The sequence below is a fragment of the Coffea arabica genome, chromosome 1e (assembly GCF_036785885.1).
Source record: "Coffea arabica cultivar ET-39 chromosome 1e, Coffea Arabica ET-39 HiFi, whole genome shotgun sequence".
Taxonomy (NCBI): Eukaryota; Viridiplantae; Streptophyta; class Magnoliopsida; order Gentianales; family Rubiaceae; genus Coffea; species Coffea arabica.
This window is the reverse complement of record NC_092311.1, coordinates 1,036,885-1,061,462: the sequence shown is the minus strand read 5'-3', so window position 1 is coordinate 1,061,462 and position 24,578 is coordinate 1,036,885. Positions and strand designations below refer to the sequence as shown.

Genomic DNA, 24,578 nt, shown 5'->3' with positions numbered 1-24,578 from the left:
CATTAGCAGTTAGCAATTGTTTTTTTGTACAATTTTTTTCCCTCTACTAATTAATCCTTTTTTTGTCTCAATAAGACTATTTTGCTCTATTGAGTTTGTGGGGGGAAAATAATCAGTGATGATTTTGCACTAATCTATTATGAAAGTGAAAAAAACCTTTCAAAAGTTTTTAATGGTAAAAAAAAAGAAGCAATATGCGTTTTAATTTTAAAATAACAAAATGCAATACAAAGTACCAAAATTCTATTAAGAAATCATCATTATATTTGAGTATACATGCAAAACTGATGGAAATTATAATATTACTCCCTCCGCTCCAAATTATTCGTTGCATTTTGGGATTCAAAATTTTTTTAAGAATAGTAAATAACTTGACGGCGATGTTAAGGGATTCGTTTCTAAACTTGTTCTCGAAAATTCAAATTTTAAATTTGAATTTAGTGCCAAATATTGATAAATGTGAAAATAACATTGAAAAAAAAGAGATTAAAAGTAAATTTGAGTTTAATAAAATGATAAATATTTTAAGACATTTTAAAATAAAAAAGTATGACATTTTAGTAAAAATAAAACCGATAAGAGAGAAACTATAAGATGATGAGTTAGAAGTTAAGCCAATCTTAACATAGTACCTGTTTTACTGCATTGTGATAAGGAGGAATCAGAGAGCTCGCTGTTTTAGCCAATAAGAAATGTGAGTCAAGTTGCAGGTTGGCTCACATATGCATGCAAGGTTTAACAATTGCTAAAAGGTTCTCACCAATTAAGTTCTGTGTTTTCAGTTGTAAAAGTCGTGCCTTTCGCCTTCCTTAATTTTTCAACTACCTAAATTTTCATCTGTTTTTCAATGATTTCGTGCTCAGGAATTACTCGAATGTTTTTCTGATTAAGCTTGGAGAGCATTGAGCTAATTTTGAGAGTGCTTGTGTGTGGTGGTTATTTTGAAAGCAAGGTAAAAAAGCATTCATGTGCTAGTTAAATTGATGCCATTGCCTAATGCTTTAAACTTCAAGATGCAAAACAGGGGACCCCTTCTTTTTTCTAGTTTCATTCAAACACAAAAGCGCTTGAATGGACCTGACTTCATTGAATACTTGGCCAAAATCTGTATCATCGCCACTTGATCATCAGTCAGACGTTGATACTTTATGGGAAGCTCACCAGCCAAACTCTCCTGTACTCAATAATTCTACTGACGTGAAGCTAAAAAATCTGCTTCCATCTCTTGTGAAGCGCTTTCATGCGAAGCTGACTACTCTGCTTCTGGTTCTTAATCTCTTATGTGCCTTCGTGTGAAGGAGACAACTCTGTTTCTACCTCTGTGAAGCTAACAAATCAACTTCTTGACCTGCTCTTAAAAAAAATAACTGTAATCAGGAACACGGTCATATGCAGCTGTGATCCGTAAATCACGGACATGTCTGCTTTCCAAAGCCTTAATATTACTCTTATGACTTTTGAGAGAACGTGCAGCTGCTAGAGCTGTGATCCGTAAATCACGCACACCTGTCAGGAGTGATGATAGAGCGTGCAGTGGAGAAATTTGGATGTTGAGTTGCAAATTTCATTTCCCCAAGTTTTAGCCTCCGCTGACTTTGCTCTTAGCTGCTGAAGTTGAACCATATCCTTCCTTGTCCCATCGCAGAAAGCATTCCCCCATCAACATTGCAGAACACTTTCATCCTAATTCCAGTCCCAAGCGAGAAAAAATGGCTGATCCTGCTGTTAGTGCTACTATTCAGGTTGCATTGCAGGCAGTTGTTTCCCTTGCCGCTCATCATGTTAATCTGGTTCATGAATTCCCAACGGAGCTGAAGAAACTCAACGATTCTGCTGAAATGATCCGAGGCTTCTTGGCTGGTGCCAACGAGCAAATGCATAGCCATGATCCGAAGCTTGTTGGGGTGCAAAAGTGGCTCAAGCAGCTGGAAGAAGAGGTTTTCAAAGCTGACAATGTGCTGGATGAGCTCAACTATGAAAATCTTCGTCGGAAGGTGAAGTATCAAAATCAACTCACGAAAAAGAAGGTATTCTTCTGCTTTTCATTCTTTAATAAAATTGGTTTTCGATGGAGGTTGGGTTCAATGATCAGGGGGGTCAACGCGAACCTTGAAAAGATCCATCGGGATGCCAAAGGTTTGGGACTGGCCTACGTTGAAGAAGCATTCGCTACTATTGCTGCTGGAGCCACAACAAGCCGACAGACCGACTCTACTATTGTGCGAAGAGATGTCATAGGAAGAGACGAGGATGAATCAGAAATAGTTAAGAAGTTGTTGACCGAATCTGAAAGTGTTATTTCAGTTATTCCCATAACTGGCACGCCAGGATTAGGAAAAACAACTCTGGCTAAAGCCGTTTACAAAAATGAACAAATTGTTGGACATTTTGACAAAACAATGTGGGTTTGTGTGGCTGAAAAAGTAGATAGAATCGAGGTGGTCTTCAAAATGATTCTAAAATCGTTAATAAAATCGTTAACAGATAGAGAGATTGAAGGGGATCGTAGGGAGGTAATAGTTCAAAAAATTCAAGATGAACTCAGGGAAAAAAGATATTTCCTTGTTCTTGATGATTTGTGGAATGATCAAGAAGTATTGTTGAATGACTTTTTCAGCACTTTGGCGGGACTCAATGCGAAGAAAGGGAGCTGGTGTCTTGTTACTTCTCGTCTGCAAGAAGTGGCAACTATTCTGTCTAGACATCCGCAGATCAATTTTACTCGCCATGAGCTGGGAAGGCTATGCGATGATGATTGCTGGTCTATCATGAAAAAATGGTCAAATGTAGCGGAAGAATTACCAAAAGAATTGGAAGACATGAGGGAGCAAGTTTTAAGAAGATGTGACGGTCTACCTTTGGCAGCAAAGTTAATTGGAGGTTTGCTATCTAAAAAGAGAAAAGAGGAGTGGCTATCTATTTTGGAGGAGAGCCTCTTGAATGGAGATCAGGGTGGGATTGAGCAAATACTTAAGGTGAGTTTTGATCATCTGTCACCTGCACCGGTTAAGAAATGCTTTGCATATTGCTCAATTTTTGATCAAGATACTGAATTGGAACAAGATCTACTAGTTGAGCTTTGGATGGCTGAAGGCTTTCTTCAACCGGATTCCCAAAATGAAAGAATGATGGAGAAAATAGGATGTGAGTATTTCAGAATTTTGCTGCAAACATCCTTATTGGAAGAAGTAAGAGATTGGAGGGGAACATGGTATAAAATGCATGATCTTGTGCATGATTTTGCAAAATTAATTTTGAATTGTAACGGCAGCAATCAGGACCGTTACCTTGCGGCATCTGAAAGAATGGTAGAAAACATGAACGAAAAAACGTCAGCATCACTTCGCACATTATTTCTGGAGGGTGGCATAGCTGATGATATGTTATCAAAGTTCAAATACTTGCATGTCCTAAAATTGTTTGGAGCAGATGTCAAAGAGTTGCCGACCTCCATTGGCAAACTAATACATTTACACTTACTTGACATTTCAGGTTCTAGGATTACAACTTTGCCAGAATCTCTTTGCAAACTTTATAGTTTGCAAACACTGAGAATTGGCATGCTTGAAGAAGGTTTGCCAAAGAAGATGAGCAATTTGATTAGCATGAGACATCTTCACCATTATGATAGAAGACCCGAAATCCAAATGCCATCCAGGATTGGACGATTGACTTGTCTTCAAACATTAGAGTTCTTTAACATAGGTCATCAAGAGGAAGGTCGTGGTATCCAAGAACTTGGAACCTTGCAAGATCTTAAAGGCTCCTTGGAGATCAGAAATCTTGAATTAGTAAATGGCAAAGATGATGCTGAACTAGCGAACCTATCTAGAAAGCCAAATATGTATCGGTTGGTGTTTGAGTGGGGCAATAGGGATCAGGAAAGTGATAAATGTGATGAAGATGTGTTGGAAGGTCTCCAACCTCACCCAAATTTAAAAGAGTTACAAATTTTGAAGTTCATGGGTGATCAGTTCCCACAATGGTTCATGAATTTGACATTGACATCACTGGTGGAGTTGCGGGTGGAGGATTGCACAAGATGCAGAAAACTCCCTGCACTTGGACAGCTGCCATTCCTCAAGTGCCTCTATCTGACTAGATTGGAAAACACAAGCATTGGGCTTTCATTCTACAGTACAAGTGCTGAGGAGGATGGCGGATCAGGAGGTTCAGACACTATTAGCAGACAAACATTCTTTCCATCCCTCAAAATTCTCTCTCTTGAAAGCATGAAAAATTTGGAAGAGTGGAAGGACGCACCCGAAATGATGTCAAACACAGGTGAAGTACATGTGATGGATGTGTTTCCTGTGCTGGAAAAGTTGTATATTAGCGATTGCCCCAAGCTGACCATCATTCCAACTCCAAGTCGTTTCCCAAGTCTTGATGTATTGAAAATCAAATGGAATTGCCACGTTTTGGTGGCAGAAAAGGTTTTGAGCAATATAACCACGCTCTCTTCCCTTAAATTAAGGGGTGGTCTTCAAAGCATCGAGTCTCTAGAATTAGTGAAACGACCAGAGATCAGCTTGAGGATTGATGGTTGTGACAGTCTGCCCACTGACATGCTTGAGCGACTCTGGCTCATTCCAATTCTTCAGCGTGTAGAATTGTTTAAGTGCCCTAATATAACAACGTTAAGAGGAATGAGTTGCGCCGCTTGTCTTGAGAGTTTGGCAGTCCATTATTGTGAGAATTTACGGGAGTTGCCAGATGATCTCTATCAATTTCAAGCTTTACGGTACTTGACTGTAGGTGGCTGCCCGAGAATCAATTCATTTGGATATCCAAATCATAATACAGGACAGGAAAGCCTCCTTAAGTCTCTTGAGATGCTTCTTACCTATGGGTGCCATGAATTAACAACATTGCCAGTGGAGATGTTCGAGTCATGTACGTCTCTCCGAGAGCTGAATTTATACAATTGGCGCAGCCTGGTCTCCTTTCCCCTTGATTTGCGACGAACCCCTTCTCTCGCGAGCTTCAAATTATTCGACTGTCCCAACTTGATTGCTGAGATGCCTAGTGGATTTGGCTATCTTACCAGCTTAAGGGAAGTGCAGATTGGTCCCTTTACAGATGACTCTGTAATCGAATTTGATTGGGCTGGGTTAGCATCTTCATCAACACTCCGGTGCGTCTCTTTATGTGGAATGCCCGACATGAAGTCTCTGCCACATCAGCTTCAATGCTTGACTACCATCACATCACTGTCTCTAGATGGCTTCGGAGCAATCGAAGCCTTACCAGATTGGGTTGGGAACCTTGCGTCTCTTGAATACCTAGGCCTATCATGCTGCCCAAAGCTTGAATATTTACCCTCCGTAGATGCCATGGAACGCCTCAAATTAAGACGTCTGGAAATTTTTGATTGTCCTCTATTAAATCAAAGATGCACTCCTCAAAGCGGCTCCGAGTGGCCCAAGATCTCTGATATTCCGGAGCGTAAAATTGATTTTCGGTATTTCTGAGCCATCCGGTAAGATCTCATCTCAAAATTTTAATTAATTGCTTCTCATTATTGGATCATCTTATTCTACCCGTATTTGATAATTATTCTATGTAATAATTATCTGTTTCTCTACTTCTTCTGCTGAAGATTACTTTCTCATTCAATTGATAAACTAATTCTTGTCATTAACAAATTAGAGTTACGAGCAAATTGAAAGACAATAAAATTATGGATTTCATCTGCTTTTCTAAACCATCAAAAGGATTAATGAGCATGGTAAAATTCACTACTACATGTGAACTTGGTACTGACTATTTGTCCATGAAATTCACTAACATTGCAAGCGTAACCATTCAGCTTCAATGGGGTATGTTATTTTTTTCCTGTCACTGATATTTCCAAACAACATTAAAGCCAATGAAATAGCAATCTGGGGAGAACATTACAATTTTTGTTGTTACCGCTAGCATTTAATGGATGGATATGTTCTTAATCTTCACTATTATCTCTTCCGTAGGGCTCTGTGTTATGATTGCCATAAAATTAGCTCAATGTCGATCAAGTTGAAATTGTTTGTAGAGGAACTAGGGTGCTGTTAAAACTAGGGTAAATTACATTTTACCCCTCTATGGTTTACCCTTTTTTTACATAACACCCTTATGGTTTCAAAAGCTATACATAACCCCCTCATGGTTTGGATTAAAGTGTCAAAATAACGGAAATAGTTACTCGTAACGGAACTTCTAAAAATGTCGAAATTACCCTTATAAATATCTAACACATTAACCCCATATGATTTTTATATTTTACCATATAACCCCCTTATGGTTTAATATTTTACCATATAACCCCCTTATGATTTTCAAAATATACGCATAACCCCCTTTGGTTAATACATAAATTTCAACTTTACATAAGGGTAATTTTGACATTTTAGGTGACGTCGTTATGAATGATCATTCCCGTCACTTTGACACTTTAATCCAAACCATAAGAGGGTTATGTATAGCTTTTGAAACCATAGGGGGTTATGCAAAAAAAGCTAAACCACCGGGGGGGGTAAAGTGGAATTTGCCCTTAAAACTATAAATTTTTATCATCTTTGGAAATTTTTAAAGTTCAGACACTATAACTAGCTCTTTTTCTATTTTGTGAATTGGATTGATAATATTATGGCCTTGCAGGCAACAAGTGTAAGTGAAGCAGCAAGCAATGACAGTGCTGAAACATTGCGGAAGGCTCAAAAGTGTGCTCAAGGCAGTCAGCCTGGAACCTCTAAAGCATCTTTTTGCACTTTACACATTCTCCAACTGTAGCATCAAGCTATGGTTTCCAATCGTTTTTGAAGAAAGATGCGGAGGTATGTGGTTTGGAAATGTCTCCACCCAAATTACCAGAAGTACAAGGGAATGGTCCAAGTTTGCATGTATGTTTGAGTCATGTAATTGTGCCAAATGCAGGGTGGTATCTACACTAGTGTATTTTCTTTATGGGTTAATCAATGGAATTTAGCTTAATTTGTTGACTGTTTAGGATTTTGAGTGATAAATTGTTGCACTAGTTACCAGACCAAACCTTTCCGTGGCTCATGTTTCTACTTAATGTCATAACTGAAGCAGCATTGTAATGTAATATTATGATTTTTTTTCCAGAATTTGTTTAGGAAGTAGAGATCATGCTTTTTGGACAAAGAACACCAAGGTTCTCGTGTTGTTCTTATGAGAATGTCAATCAGGTTTTGAAGATGGAAGGTAGTTATCTGTGATTTTGTCCACCGGAGTGCTATACAATTCGCGGGATGTGGAAATGAAGGTAAACAATGTTGACTGCATGTCTATTTCCCCGTTTCAATGCCTTTTCTTTTTTTTTGGAAGTGTTTAACTAAATAAATCAAATATTGAGCCTTTTCTTCTTGTAGCATGCTGAAAACAGAGTGGCTTGTGCCAAGCTTGTAGAAAGTTGTATGGATGGAGAAGAATTGGAGGGGAGCATGGTAGCTGGTACTGGAGAGCTATCAAGGTACAGGACTTGCTTGAAGAAAACTGGATGTGGTGATACTTTAGTTCCAGAGGTGAGAAGATTTGATGGAAAGAAGTTACACTACAACCAAAAAAAAAAAAAGATTTCTAGTGACAACAATCTTTGTCATGAAAAGTTACATATTTTGTCAGGAAAAGTTTTCATGACATCAATGTCATTAGGGAAGATTGGTCACTTATACGCCGTCGGCAAAAGGTTTTCTCTGAAGACTAGTGAAATTCTTATAAAAAAAAGTGTCATTTTCTGTGACGCATAACCAGGAAAGGTAATCGTGCAGATTTGGTCGTCAGGGAAAGACTTCATATTCTTGATGAGCCTTTGTCGGGAAAGACCCTGAACTTTGTGACTAAAGTTTCAATTGTCAAGAAAAGTCATGCATTGAAACTTGCTTAAAACTTTAATGACAATACAAGGTCATTTTTCCTGACAACAGCTGCATCACTGTAACATATTAATTTCTAATTTCACCATTCAGCTTTTTTAAACCCAACAATTTTAGTGATAACAAAGTGACCATATCATCTATTTAGACACTCCACCCACTCAAAATATAAAAGTATGCAAGCAAAATATCAACCAAAACATTACAAATTATCATTAGTAGGCAACCATAATATGTCAAACCACAAAAGTTAACCATGTCAAACATTTACATATCATCACATTCCATGATTTGAAACCAATATAAATATTGCTATTTCTCCCTAGATAACTGCCACATAGGCATGGCCACGGTTCTAGAACCACCGGTTCTGGTCTTCAAAGAGGTAGAACCAGAACCGCACCATCTAAGATGGTTCTGATTCTGGTTCCAGAACCGCCGGTTCTGGTTCTTCAAAAAGGTAGAACCAGAACCTGGTTCCGATGCTGGTTCCGGTTCTGGTTCCTTATAGTTCTGATTTCTATTCCTTATGGTTCTGGTTCTGATTCTGTATAGTTGTATACAATTTTATTTAATATTTTATCCTTACCAATTTTAATACGAATATAAAAATATATTTAAAATTTTAAATAGAATGTAAAAAATAAATACAAAATAAAGATCATATTTTAATTTTATTATTATTCAACAAAGTACGAAGTAATAAATAGATAATACAAATTTTATGAAAAATACGATACATTTTCAAATTAAAAAATACATTACACTATCAAATAGTAATCATTTTAAATGGAAAAGAAAATACTTGATTTTTTCATTGAAATTGAGATGGAATACCAAAACAAACATTAATTATTTAATCATTTTCATTGCTTGTGACGACACTAGAATCAGTTGTATAATTCTTTAGTGCTTAAGTGGATAAGAAAGTGTTGTACTTTTCAGCTTTTTTTGCTGAAATGCATTATGTTTCCATAAAGATTCCATGCCAATCATTGACGGCTAGAATAGGCCTTTATTGAACCGGTAATTCTATTTTTATCTCATTATTTATATTAATTGTTTTTAATTTTTTTTAACGGTTCTGGAACCGGCGGTTCTGGTTCTGATTCTATTTTTTAGAGACCAGAACCGGAACCTTTATCTAAGGTTCTACCACGGTTCTGGTTCCACAATTTTGGTTCTGGTTCTGGTCCGGTTCCAAACGATTCGGTTCCGGTTCGATTTCCGGTTCCAAGTGGAACCATGGCCATGCCTAATGCCACATACCTAACATATGCTAAAACCAAAAGATGGACTTCAATTCCATGGTCAACAAAGGGAAGCTGCCAGGGTTACTTTGGAGACAATGAAAAGGAAAGTAGAGCTTGAGCTCGAGGAAAATCTGATGATTCTCAAGGAACTCGAGATGTTAAGCGGATGTTCTCCTGTCTACGTCCGCTGCGGGTATCAACCTGTCATGGCGCTGAGAATCCTGAAGAATCGCAACATTGTGAACCCTTTAGAACAGCTCGGGCTGCACATAAAGGAGGAATTCTTGGAGGAAGCATATTTGTTATTTGGAAAAGCAGAAGAAAGGGTGATTGTCAATTAATGTAGGGTAGCATTTTCCTCTCTGAATTCTTGGACTAATGTAGGGTAGTATTTTCCTCTGAATTGTACAGTCCCAAGTAGGTAGGTAGTTCGGATTGTTGATATAGTAATTTGTTCATAACTTGATGTATTGGCATTGAGACATGAAACGGTTGTATATAATTTTTTTTTTCAACAGCCGTCAATATTGTTTTTTTGACGGCTATAAATAATTGTTTTGTATTGTCGATGAAGTCAGAGTCCAGTTTTATACATGACTACATTTGGTTATATATCTTGGTTGATCAGATGAATTTCAGATCAGACTTCTGTCCAGTATGCATGTAATGCAGATAGGTTTGTGGTAGACTTCTGTCCCTCTAATAGAAGCTCCATCGCCAACTAAACTCCCAATTGGCCTACTAAACCCGCTTAACAAAATGATAGCCCGCAGGGACTTTTACCAGCAACGAAGGACCAGTTTACTTTCTTTTTCTGATGCGTTTTGGTTTTACACTTGCTTTAACCAAGCTGAAAAGCAGAGGGGATTAAAAAAAAAAGTGTGCAAATTCTGCAACACAGTATATTATCACTGTAGATGCAGATCTAGGTTTTTCAAGTAAATTTTACTTCTTTATAACAAAACCAATTTCTTTATATGACCCCTTGATCACAATATCAACAGTTCTTTGCTATGATGGAAAACATAGAAACTAACCACTCAATGATCTTATTGCAGAGTCCTGTCAGGAATAGGAAATAAAGTAATTATTGCACAAAGTTTTGGAAACATCAATCCCATGTTCAGATCTTGCTCCGTATGTTAAGCTCCTGCTTCAACTGATCTCTTAAAACTCTTCTTAAAAGCTTATTTGATGCTGTTCGAGGAAACTCAGGGACAATCTTCACAAAGCTTACCTACAATAAGTTAGAACAGAAATCGGACACCTATACCAATCAAACCAAGCTTAGTGCAATGTGACTTTATCAGTGACTCTGGTTCACTTTCAACAGGGAACAGAACGAGAAGATTGGAGAATAGATTGATCATCCCATGTCATCCTACTGCTACCGAATGTTTTCTTGCAGTGCACAAATTTAAAGCACTTCACAGTAGCACATCTGCTCTTGCACAGAAACATTAAAATCCTTTGTCCAAAATGAGTTTGACTGGCCAAGGGAGATGATGCTAAAGTATAACTTGACTTGTAAAACTTCCATATAGTGTGTTATTCAACAAGATTCATGATCACCAAGTACTGAGTATTACTGGCACTTGGTATGGAAAATTATCTATAGCAATTAAGTTATAAGTTCAGCAGTAAAGTGGCAGGCCAGAATAATACTACCTATCCTCTGATGTTGCAAAAAGTACTTGCAGTGACACCCTCTATCTACACCGGATCGTGAACAAGCTACTTTGGGACAGGCAAGCATGCAATATGTTATTTACATGGCATCCACTTCAAACTGCACTTGACTCGATATCCTGTGAATATGTTTTCCTAGGGTCATGGTAAAGCTTATGCACTCTATCCCAAGGTTGTCATTCATTTCAACTTCACGGGTTTGGAGAAGTCAGAACATCGAACTAACCCCATCACTGACATGGGATGGATTCAGATTCTTTGTTTGTAGAAAGGGGGGAAAAAAAAAGAAAAGTCATTGCTGTGGCTAAGGTTCTTTGTGATTTTCTTTGTAAACTCTACATTAGTCCTTTATCTAGCATGTGTACTCCAATGGTTAGGGGCTGCAGGATTAGCACCCCAAGAATTAAAGTAATCGAAAATGAAAACAAGACAATCACTGCATTTTCAGGGGCATTGGCAAAACCTTAAATAAAGGGTTGAGGTTGCTCTGAACTAGTCTGCATAGGACATAAAATAAATAAATAAGTAGCAAATAAACAAAGTACTGACTTGCAGAAAACCAATAATAGCTCAAGGCCAGCCGTTCTATTATATTAGAGAAGAAAATTAAATCCATTTCCAACTCAAGAAGTTATTTTTCAAAAGAAAATTTTCAGGTAGAAATCTTCCATCCTGGACTCTATACGAATACGATCAGTTTTCTCAGTGAAACATAGGTAAAAAGGCAAGCTACAAAATAAGAAAAGGGTAATAGCTCTGAGTGTTTTTTGAATTAACTAGAGCAGCAATCTCAGAAACAAAAAAGCATAAAACTATAGACAGACAGAAAGATAGTGCACGTAAAGAGACTGTATCTGCAATATGATAAAGATATACCTTTATCCCCCCCAAATTCATGGTATCATCAGCCCGGCCTTGTACAATGAGAAACCCTCCAATAGTACGTTTGACGATGTCACCATGTCGCCTAAGTTGCTGAGAATAGAAATTAATTTATAAAAGAAGTAGAGGACCACCCTGATTTTATCCACAGAAATTCTATGAAGTATTAAATCACAGAGCTCTCAACTATTGAGAAGGACTAGACTTGAAGTGGTTCTTAGTATTGTTTTGCAACTTATAGTCTTAATGCATAGCTGTTTCCTACAGAGAACTAGCTGTTTCTACTGTTATGTGTCTCATATTATTCTTCCCAGGGAAGCCTCAGCTATCAATGGATAAACAAGACAAAAATTGTTAGAAACAGCATGATTCCTCCTAGGCACAGGGTTATTTTGGATTCTGTCAACTGATGCTTGAGGCCTTGAAATCATTCACAAAAACACTGCAATCACGAATTCACACCCAAGTTTACAAGCATGGGAACTCTAGCCACATACTTTCTGTTCCTTTAACCAGTGCACTGTTTTTAATCCTGGTAGCTCCACTGACACTTGTGCACAGCTAATGAGGCCAAATCTCAAGGATTGCAAACACAATAGGAACAGCAGCTAAAGAAAGCAACTACAAAAGCTCAAAGGCTGGAAATCTTTTTGCTGCAGCTTGTTTTATAGTCCATGATAATGTGGGTAAAGTTGAGAATTGTTGAAATGACTTTTCAAGTGAATTTTCTAGGCATTGATATATAAACAGGTAATCCAACTTTATATAAAACCTAAAAAAGGAAGTAATTCAAGTCAAACAACAGCATACCATTCCTTTGTATAATGGCATGCCCTTGAAATACACCTCCTCATGATCAGCATTCAACAATCTATTAGTTGCTCCCATGTAGTGAGGAAATAAACCCACTTCACCAATGCATGCTTGATCATCTGGCTGTACCATAAAAACTAGATATTAAGCATCAGTCGATCTCAATTGAAAGGTCTACTAAAATTGTTCAAGTGATACCACTGTAAGAGGCACAAAGAAACAGCAACAACAAGTCATTGGCAATACAGCCTATTGAACAGAAAATAAGCCATCTCTTCATAAATGATTGCAGAACTCAAAAGTATTTGCTGCAGCAATTCTATTGCAATAAATAATACTGAAGCCTTGTAGAGGCCAGTCAAAGTGCTTACATAAGGAAGCCCATTTTCATTCAGGATGACAAAACTTGTGGACATTGATGCAGAGCTAAATGCTGCAAATGCTTGTGGTTGTAAAGGGTTTCCTTGGATATATGATGACGCAAGCTCTGTGCCTCCACAGCATTCAATAATGGGACTGTAGTAAGCCTTTGAAGAAAGCCAAAGGTCATCATCTATGTTTGAAGCTTCTCCAGTGGTAGCAAAAGTCCTGCACAAGATTATAAACTCTAGTACTTTATTGGCAAACCATTAGAACCACTTAAAATATAAATCTCACAGACACATACCTTATCTTTGTCCAATTTAGGCCATTCATACACCCTGTACTCTTCCAAGTCTTAACTAAGCTTGGAACAGTACCCAATACAGTTGCTCCTGCATCCTAATAAAGCACATAAATTGGAAAGAGGCAAGACGTAGGGGATTGGTAGGATATTCGTGTTAGCAGTAATGGCATTTGTAAGGGACCAATGTGCGCAGCATGTTCATTATTAGGATCAAATAACAATTCTCCTCATTTCAAGGAGAAATGATTTTACTCTTAACTGACACAGGAATCTGTGGCAATCACCTGAATGAATTTCCCAAAACCACGGCCTAAAGGAGAACCATGATATAGAGCAAGCGTTCCGCCAGACAGAAAGCATGAATAGAGCAATATTGGCCCCATCACCCAACCTAAATTTGTAGGCCAGCAGAAAACATCTCCCTCTTGAACATCAATATGTGCCCATGCATCAGCAGCACACCTAATGGGAGAATGCTGGGTCCATGGAATAGCTTTTGGTTCTCCTATTGAACAACAAAGCATAAACACAAAAACATGTAGAAAATCATGATAAAAATAAAAATATAATAAAGTGGAGGTATAAGCAGCCATCAAAAATAACTTTTTAACCTGTGGTTCCTGATGAAAATAGGATATTGGTGACAGAGTCTATAGGTTGATAAGCTGGTGTGAAGTAATTTGAACTGCCAGAATGGAAAATGTTTCAAAATGACATATTCAGTAAATTGGAAGAGATTTATACATTTTTAAAAGTTAGACATGTACCTTTCTTAGTGAATCTATACATGTTTTAAAAGAAAAAGCAATTTCAGAGAACAGTATCTATATTACCTTGGAAGGATACACACGCTAGAAAGAAAATCATTCCAAGACAAATCTTGGCATCTTAACTGGACAGCTAACTCCTTTCCAGATGCAGGAATTACAATAGCTTCATAAGGAGCAGCTTCCACCACTCGACTGCAAAAACAAATCTGATCACGAATAACCATTGTAGAGACTAGGAACCATCAAATTTTGAACACATCTTTCCTTAGGATTCCATTATCCCGTTAGATCTTCCATCATTGTTAACCCCCCTCTGCACTAATCGAAGGACTTCTTCCTTAAATTCTCTGTGTTTAACGAACAGACTTTTCTCTTCATGGATTTTGTTTAGATCAATAGATTGAAAATTGAGCTTAGCTTTCAGATTAATCAAACTCTTAAAGCCAAGTACTTCTAAACCAATTATGTGATGCAAGGAAAACCAATAAGAAAGCAGAATGAAAAAATAGTTAGCATATGCACGAGATGTCTTGGAAACTGAAGGCATTCAAACAGTGCAATGAAAATTAGCACTGCTCTGAATTCCTGAATCAAAGGAGCTACATGATCAGGTAACACGGTGACTTGTATGGTAACACATTATTGTTCGCTGAAATCTTTTAGTCTCTGAGTTATTACTTGTTGTCTCCACTGTTTATTTGGTTCTTTCCTTTCTTCCCTTGGTTTTCTTTTCTTTTGGAGTCTCTCTCTCTCAGTCTCAGTTTGTTCTAATAAGAAGTTCGATGCTCCTAAATACTGATGATACATGATATAGTCCAATTTTACAAAATAAATTCCAGGTCAAAGTACCCATCACTGTCCATGATGCTTACAGATGATAACAGACAATAGAACTCTGATAAAGAAACCCAGATGGTGAGGGAAAACACTATTGTTAAGTTATTGAGTGAACTAGTAAGAGCTTCGCTACTAAGTAAATGACCCAATCCAAGATGAGATGCAAATCATTACCTGTATAAAGGAACTCTTCGACCTCCTCGTAGAATAAAATCCTGAATTTTCTCAATAGTTTAGAAGCAATTCCAACCACTAAAAACTGCCTTAAACAGACAAATCAAACAAATTAACCTTGCAACCAGCCAGTCGGAAGTAAACCAAATCAGTAGCAGATTAAAGGATTGGTCCAAACAGTGCATTTTTATACATTATTGGGCTACAGTTATATTTTCTTCGCAACTGTTGGTGCCCAAAATTGTAATAACTTGGAGAAAAGAATCTACCACGCCAGAATATAATTTTCAAACAGGAATCATGTGTAACATCAGAATACACTAAACAAGGAAACATTTTCACCATAAAGATTGGATGAGATTTTTGGAGTTCATAGCACTCGAACTAAAGAATGCCTCACCATTAAGATTTACGGTGAATTACAGGTACATCAACCAAACGCATAAAGCTAAACATGAGATATTTGTACACAAGTTCAATACCAGTTTTGTAATTTAAAAGTAAAGAAGACTTGTACAGATTATATTGAACTACCTGAGTAAATACAGCCCTTGCTGTAGACACACGCAACCGGGTTGCGATCTCCTGTGCTGCAAAGCTGTCAGCAATTGAGACAACAACCAAACCTGCAAGCACAATTGCTAGATATATAATAACAGCAGTCGCTGTCATTGGCATGTCAATTGCAATTGCATCTCCCTTTGAGAATTTTGCAGCCAGCGCATTTGCCACTAACCTATGGAAAACTTGGTGTGAGAAAAGGAATAGACAGAGAAGGTTGATTTCAATAAACAACAGAAAACATGAGCCTAGCAAACAAGAAGCTTGTATGAACAAAAGAATGAAGTGGTCATTTATCTGTAGAAACTTTGTTATCCTCTGGCACTCTAGGGAAACCAATTCTCATTACTAGTGGGAAAGAAACAAAGACTGAACATCTTGGACCTAAGGTAGGTAAGGAGGACACTCTATAAACATGCCATGTTCCTAAGGAGATCTTTGTTGGCCCTGGTAAATACTTTTCAAACGATTGTATGTTAGTGAAGCACACTAGCATGGAATAAATATTAAGAAAGGAAAAAAAGGAACAACAACAAGAAGAATAAAATACTAGATGAAACTGTTGTTTTTGGGTTGTTACTCTGTAGAAAATTGTTAGATGCAGCTTGTAAGGATCAAGCTCCTGAAGCTAGATTGGAAACATTGTCACCTAATTAGCAGGACTGTATCAGTTCACAGATTCCCAATTCTACATGCTGTAGGCTTGTGGGTGGCCAGGAGGGGCTTCGATTTTGTGCAGAAGAAGCACTGACAGCTTGGGAAATCAAGCCCTAGACCCACCATAAGGCCAATTGAGCCAGATTTTACAAATTACATGGTGACCACCAAAGAAATCGACTTTTTTGAAGTAATGACTAGTAAATCTCAACAAGTGTGTTCATAGAGCCAAGAATTCAAAGTAAGAGCTCACATTACTCGTTCTCGAAGCTCTCTTAGTGTCATCTGACTAACATCTAACTCATCAAATCCTTCATTTCTCCATATTATAGCTAAACTGTCATCTTGCTTCTTTGGACAACTGCTTGGAATCAAGCAACACTCGGCAATATTCAACACTGAACCTGGAAACCATTTTCCCCCATGATTTGATTTGTCTGAAGTATCAAGAATGCAATTTGGAGCTTTAAGAAAGTTAATTGAGAGATGGTCCAGAACAATTGACCAGTAAACCTGTAAAGGCAACAAAAAGTTGTTCAACAACAAAGAAAAATTGGATTTAACAGTGAATATAATTTTCATAATGACAAAAGATTACAATACTAATAATTGAGTACATGCCTCAAGCTGCTCAACGGAGAATCTATGAAATTGTCTAAAACTTGCAATTGGGTCCTTGTATAGTGCTCCCAGAAGCTTCGGACAATGAGTTTCCATTAGGCGTCCCAAATTTGTATTTTTAGACTGGTACCTGACATGAAGATTATGCTAGAATCAACCTAATGCTGGGAAGAAATCAACATCAATTGACTAGATCTTTATTATCAAAGTCCTGGTGTCTGGTTAGGAATAGAAGTATTCATGTAGAATAGACATTAAGAGGTCAATCAATTTTCATGTTTCTGGCCTAACTTCATGCTTTAAACGATTTTGATGCCACATTTTGATTACTAGGACAAGAAAGGTTAACATGTGCTTAGTCCATAGAATTAATTAGGCCTGTGATTTTCTTAGAGTTCCTTTACACCTTTGATCAATTTATCCCACAAGATCATCAAGAAACAAGATTAACAAACTTGCATCAGGGAGATCAGAAAAAATGAACCATGTAATATACTTCTTTACAGGACTACAAATGCAAAGTGTTAAGACACCAGCACTAGGAAAGACATGAATTCAGATCTCCAAAGGAGTTTCCGCTTAAATGTCCAAAATATCCTTTTCCTTGCTTTTTCTTTTTCTTTCTACCTTATGTTACCCATGGCAAATCTACATAAAACACTTGCCAAACAATGGCAAGACGGAAGCAACAAGCATTAGACCTACTACAGCAAGAGACAATATTGAAACTGAGGTTTGAAAACACTGAAAGTTCAGTTCACACATTGAAATTTTAAAGTTAATACAAGCAAAAGTTTGTGGTCTCTACCAGCTAGGCTTCCATCCTCAAGCAGTTAAATGAACCTAAAAAGGGTTAAAGGGCCTTTATAAATTTGAGCTAAATATAAGCTGCACCATATCAACAACTAGAGAAGAGTTTTCTTGTTGGTTAATACGTCCACCACTCATGCCCTGCATTTGCATCTTAGACACAAATTTTCCACATCTGCCTAATTATTGTCTAATCATGCATATGTGTGTAGTTTACAACTCAGAATATATCCATATCTCAGTTCCGAGTTCATATCAAATGGTCAGTCTACATCATTTATTTATGCAAGAAAACATGACATTTATGGATACTAAAGCGAAATACATATGCAAGCCTTTCATCAAACTGCAGAAAGCAGATTCTGGTTGCCTGCTCATGTACAATCATCAAGTGAAAATTGCAACAAAATTGCTCTCTTGGTTCTGAAAAATTGTTCAATTTCTGCTACTCTCAATGCTTTGACCAAAATTATGCCTAAAGGGCAGTTTGATTTTTCAAAGGAAAAAGTTCTTAAGATTTCTGTTGCAGTGAATGGAAGAAAAATCTATCCAAGCCTTAATATCACCAGGCCCTGAAATGAATTTCATTAGTTTCAACATATATATGTCCTAAAAGAACTTTACTGTCTGTCACAAAAGCAAAAACTTCAAGATCGAAACCTTGAAATTTACATTTGTATTTTAAATGAATTGGACGCTTTATAACAACAAAATGGTATCTAAATTTTTTAACACGAGAATCAACATTGAAAGTCTGACTTGCATTTCTTTTTGTTAGGTAAAGTCTTGACTTTCTTATCACCTGACAGCATAGTCCTTCAGAACTCCCATACTAATACAATGTCATAAGACTCAAACTTTTCAACTGCATTAATCTTTTACAAATTCCCAAAAAAAGAAAAGAAGAAGCAGAAAAGCTTCAAAATTCCGAACTGTCAAACCCAATCAAAATCGCAAAAAATCAACCAAGACTTGAAAAGAATCATCAATACAGCGCTTACAGTGAAGGGAACCAATAGATAGGAGGCCCATTGGTGGACTCATCATAGTTATGATAAACAGAATAGTAAATGAGCTGATGAAGAGCACGTGGATGCCATGGTTTCAACAATTTCTGTGCTGTCAGCTCCCTCCATAGTTCCTTGGGGTCAAACGGCTCCTCCCCATTATCACTATTTCTGCTAACCTTAATAATCGAATCTTTGAGGTGCCTTTGGAACCCTTTTGCCTCCTCAACTGACAGGCCAGCTCCAACCAAGTCTTCCACTCCCACATCACTAATGCTCTTCCCCATCTCTCTCCCCCTCTTTCCCTATCGAGGCTCTGCCAATTTCTCCTCTACACTTCCCAAAGCACATAAACAAAACCAGCGGAGCTATAAATAGATTTGCCCATAATCAAAAACTTAAAACAGACAATAAAAACTTGCTGTACCAGTAGTGCTTGCTTCTTAGCTCTTGCTTGTTGGTACTAGTTACCAAAAACACAAGATAAACTAGCCTGCTCCGTAGAGATGGTAGAACTGAGAACGACAGGTGAGAGTCAGTTACTAAACTACTAATAAAGATAGGTGGAGCATGTGATGCATATGGTACAACCACCAATTCAGATTCTCTGTTTTGTATTCAATTCTGCATACTAGTGAATTGCGCATCATCAATACATGTGATGCATTTGGGATTTTGTATGCAGTCGCATTAGATTAATCTAACTTATGTTTACTCGAGTAATTCGAGGATTATAGGAATGAATTTGGCTTAAAAATGTTTAATTGTATTCAACAATTTGGAATGAGAAGGGTAAAATGAAACCCATTGTTGACGCATTATCAACCAATTGAAGACGAAAAAGATAATTACACGTGACTACATTATCAACCAACGATCTTTTCATATTTTGCAGCAACTATGAGGACGATTTTTGATGCATCATTTGGTAAGTTTCACGTAGTAACATTTTACGTGGCAAAAGTACAAGCAAAAATCTAGCACAGCACACCGAACACCATAAATATTAAATAGACGGCTAAGTAGGAGGTTGGCAAAAAGTCTAGCACACCACACCAAACACCATATATATATATATATATATATATATATATATATATATATATATATATATATGTCTATTATTACCATCTATATCTATTTCTACTCTAACATATATTAGAGGAGTGAGTCAATAGAGTCACAAAAAATCGACGGGATTGAACCACCATCAAATCATACATATTAAGTGGCAACATTTTTTTATGGGAGATAAGATCCCACCCCACGAGACATGTGGTGATCAACTCCTCTAAAGAAAGTTGGTTAACACCATAAATATATGGCTAAATAGGAGGTTGGCAATTTGGCACACTGGCATAGATAGAGTAAAAGGCTTGTATCATATGGTCTGCTTGAAATTCAAATAATCTACCACTACTTAATCTCAATGCAATGATATTACTCAAAGATAATCAGCAAACTAGAGCTACATATGCGTCAAAACGCTCACTAGTAACTCGAATCAAAACTCAACTCGAACTCGATCAAAAACGAGTTCGAGTTGAATTCAAACTCAAGATATTCAACTCGTTAGCTTGCAAGCAGACTCAATTTTATATACACACACACACATATTAATAATAAAATTACATATATATTTCTAATATTTTATTATTTGTTAAAAAAAATTTGTATTTTATTCATTTTTAAAATATAAAATAATTATTTTTTTTAATCTCGAGCTCGACTTGGCTCGAATTTGAGATTGAACTTGACAAAATTAAATTAAAACTCGGTTCGATTAGGCCAAAATTTGATTCAACTCGACTCGTTTGCAACCATACAGTAAACTTCTTGTCTAGGTAAAATTGATTTATTGCCTGGGCTTGTAAAGAATGCACAAAATAATAGGATGTCAAAGTCTAGTATAAACATTGGAAGCCAAGGTATGTCACATGGAAGGGAAAAATTACAGCAATTGACCGTATCCAATTTGGCCTATCTTCAGGAGCTAAGAATTTTAATAAGAACCATCGAGCAAAATCCATAATTAGAATTTGTTCCCAAGAACTTCAAGACTTTTCATAAGTATGCATCCCGTTGATAAAAATGCAAAGTGTACCAAATTTGTGACAAGAACATGCTTTAATCAAGCATTGAAAAGAATGATCACAACTAGATGCCGCTACATATATGCATAATCATTAGCCATACTCATAGACAAACTATATTGGAAGAACCAAGAACTTGCCGAGTAGTTATTACATAAGCGCTATGGATTGGCTGCACATCCAACTAGAACCAACACGAGACCTAGTTGTGTTGATCAAAACTCAGAGCCGGTTAACCATGTGAGCAAGAAGATAGCTTCTAGTTCTATCATGGTTAGCAATATTGGCCGATTCCAATACAAATTGGCAGAGTCGTAACTGGAATAAAGGGGACCTGTACGATACTGATCCCAAATCATGGATATTACCATATCCGCAGCGACTGACTTTAACTCAATTAATATTGATCGATTCGATTCGGTGATGTATGGTATCAGCTGATATATCCGAATCAACTCGAAATCAATTTGGATATTTTTTTTTTCAAATTGTACCTTTTTTGGTATTTTCTAATTTTAGTAATTTTTTAAGATTTTTTGAAATTTTTATGTGCTATAATATACATATCACCCAATATTCAACTGATATGCTACGACAGATATGGAACAACCAAGACAGCGACCCACGATGGCGAATCATTCTATAGGCAAAAGCTTGGAGCTCTATTCTCCCAACTGTAGAGATTGAATATTATGGGCTTAATGATTATTGATCCACTTGATTGCATTTCACCTTGCGATCAATCGCATTGTCCACTCTGCAGCTAGCTTATCATGCTTTGCTCTGTCTTTCAAGTACAAGTGGGCAATAGTGGGAACAAGGGATTTATTTGCAAGAACGAACATATAACATTTGAACAATGTATGTTGTTTTAGATGAAACTTTACACATAGAACCTCACAGATAAACTAGGGCAAAGTGGACAGATTTACTTACAGGTGTGAGGCTTAGTGAATATAGATATGAGCGTGCTAAGAACCTTTGAGATTGTCAGAGCTGGACTCCAATTATTTTTCAAAATGTCCAAACTAGCATTGCCAAAAGAATCAACATTGCAGTGGAAGATGCGAGTTTTGAATACAACCTACAAGCTTGAGGTCAGCATAAGAATCATAGAAAGGTCAAATAGTATTCATTGCAGTTCACACGATCACTTTGATAAGTGTGTATTTTGAGTATGTTAAGTATGTTTCATTTTCTAGTTTTGGTGTGTTTTAATTAGTTTTATAGCTTATGAACTAAGTTTCTAGTGAAAATATGCATTTTGTGGTTTAAAATATGAAAATTTCATTTCTATGGATTTTAATGGTGAAAATTCCATGATTTTATAGGTTTAACGATTCACTCTTCAAATGGAAGAAGATAACTGGATGATTGTCAATGGTTTGAAGTGATACAAATAGAAGATGAATTGCAAGAGATGAAATGCAACTTAATATACAAGAAGGAAGTTTTTCAGGTTTGACATCTTTTAATATTTCAGAAATATCTTGAGCAACAAGTATCGGATCAAGGTAATTCTTGCACCATTTTAAAGCTAAGAGATACAGCTATATTTAGTATGAAGACATAAAAATCCAGTTCATGCGTTTTCATTATCAAAAAGTCGAAATATAGAAGTGCAATTTTATTATCAAAAGCTGAAACAAAGTTTTGACCAGTCAATGGTATTTTGGTCATTTATTAGTCCACAGAAATCCAAATTGGATGATTTTTGAGGCATTGAAAAGACAACTCAAAGAGTACAACTTTTGTGTTTTACACTAGAGCTAGTTCAGCCTCCATCAATAAAAAAAATATTAGTGGAATTGGTACAAAAATAGATTAAGAAAGAAATCTGCCCAAAATGAGCAAACCTGCAAAAAGAGCAAAACAGGGGGTCATTAGGCGGTGTAGGTCACATTTTATAGCTCACGTATTCTTCATTTGCGACTGTAACTTGCTTTGCAACTTGTGCTCTATTCACACAACCTTCTTGACCACTTTATCTGCAAAGATTCCGGCTAAAAATGAGCAGATAAGTATGGAAACTTTGAGAAGCAACCTTTGAGAGTTTCAAGAGCCAAAAATCACAACTAGAAACAACTATTTTGTGGCTTGAATCTCTCTATAAATAGGGCCTTTGGAGAGCATTTTAAAAACTTTGGAAGGTTAGAGAAATTTCACAAAAATGTAGTCTTTACTAGGTTTTCTTAGTTCATCAATATAGTATAGTTAGAGTAGTATCCTACTTGTATTTATCGTTAGACTTGGATGAAAATTTAAAGAGAAAAAATGGAGAGTTTGAAGCTCATGTACAAGGGTAACTTCTCTTCTATCACTTTTTCTTTTGTATTTAATTTCATGTTTACCTATAATACAAGTTTGGATCCTTTCTTCATGTTTAGTTAATGTTTATGCCTAGAGTTATAGATGAACTTTCTATATATTGTTAGTGATGTTTACTTGATTATTTGATGATGTTATTTTGAACAAGTTATTTATCACTTTTGCTTATCTAATCATGATTAACCGGCCATTAGTTGCAATAATTTTAAGGTATTAAGTTTGCAATGAGAATTGGAATTTAACACTAATTCAAAGAAGTGATAAAACGTTTTTTGTTTTATATTACACTAATGAACTAAGAAAAACTAGTGAAATCTACATTTTTGTGAAGTTTCTCTAACCTTTCAAAGTTTTTAAAATGCTCTCCAAAGGCCCTGTTTATAGAGAGATTCAAGCCACAAAATAGTTGTTTATAGTTGTCATTTTTGGCTTTTGAAACTCTCAAAGGTTGCTTTTCAAAGTTTCCATACTCATTTGCTCATTTTCAGCCAGAATCTTGCAGAAAAAGTGGTCAAAAAGGTTGTTGAATAAAGCACAAATTGCAGAGTAAGTTGCAGCCGCAAATGAAAAATACGCGGGCTATAAAACATGACCTACCCCACGTATTGACCCCCTGTTTTGCTCTCTATGTAGGTTTGCTCATCCTGGGCAGATTTCATCATTGTTCTATTTTTGTACCAAATTTCATTGATATTTTTTTTATAATTGAGGGTGAACTAACTCTAATATAAAAGTTGTAACCCTTTAAGTTATCTTTCCAATTCCTCAAAAATCATCGAATTTGGAGCTCTATGGACTAAGAAATGACTAAAATACCCTTAACTGGTCAGAACTCTATTTCATCTTTCAACAATGAAATTGCACTTCTGTATTTCGACTTTTTGATAATGAAAACGTATAAACTAGATTTTTATGCCTTCATACCAAATGTGTCTATCTCTTAACTTTAAAATATACAAGAATCACCTCAATCCGATACTTGTAACTCAAGATATTGCCAAAATACTAAAAGATGTCAAACATGAAAAACTTCCTTCTTGTATACTAAGTTGCATTTCATCTCTTGCACTTCATATTCTCTTTTTATTATTTCAAACCATCATCAATCATCCAATTATATTCTCAATTCATGCCATTTGATGATTAAATCATGAAACCTACAAAACATGAAATTTTCACCATTAAAATCTATAGAAATTCAATTTTTACACTTTAAACCACAAAATGCATATTTTCACTAGAAACTTAGTTCATAAGTTATAAAATTAATTAAAACACACCAAAACTAGATAATAAAACACACTTAAACACTGAAAATACACACTTATCAAACTCCCTCATACTTGAACCATTGCTTATCTTCAAGCAATAAGAAATACTAACCCAACAATGATCCAACATTTTGAAAGTAAACATATGTGCATAATTCAACTTCATTTCCTTAAAATAAGGTAAACAACTACTGTGCAATTATTCAATTAAAATCAAGTACTCAAAATATCAAGTAAAAGAGAGCCAATTATACCGTAATTATAACTA

General features: G+C 36.3%; 1 protein-coding gene and 1 pseudogene across 4 annotated transcripts; one reads left to right on the top strand and one right to left on the bottom strand.

The window, feature by feature from the left end:
• The first annotated feature begins 1,586 nt into the window (after nt 1-1,586).
• On the top strand, nt 1,587-9,634 carry LOC113699670 (putative disease resistance protein RGA3). 4 transcript variants are annotated; one of them, XR_011814858.1, is made up of 5 exons: nt 1,587-5,482; nt 6,640-6,815; nt 7,108-7,267; nt 7,374-7,526; nt 9,198-9,634. XR_011814858.1 is itself a non-coding variant. In XM_072050232.1 (2 exons), exon 1 carries the CDS (start codon nt 1,710-1,712, stop codon nt 5,472-5,474), a length of 3,765 nt encoding a protein of 1,254 aa, XP_071906333.1. In that variant the 5' UTR covers nt 1,587-1,709; the 3' UTR covers nt 5,475-5,482; nt 6,640-7,087. The 4 variants fall into 4 exon arrangements, 1 of the variants encoding a protein (XP_071906333.1); XR_011814857.1 differs by lacking the exon at nt 9,198-9,634 and adding an exon at nt 7,627-7,980; XR_011814856.1 differs by lacking the exon at nt 9,198-9,634 and having other exon boundaries at nt 7,374-7,980.
• Nucleotides 9,635-10,158: 524 nt separating this feature from the next.
• LOC113699651 (probable CoA ligase CCL12) lies at nt 10,159-19,257 on the bottom strand (annotated as a pseudogene).
• Between the last annotated feature and the right edge of the window lie 5,321 nt (nt 19,258-24,578).

Excerpts from the sequence above, each read along its gene's own strand:
- LOC113699670 (XM_072050232.1), top strand. The coding sequence starts at position 1,710 with ATGGCTGATCCTGCTGTTAGTGCTACTATTCAGGTTGCATTGCAGGCA.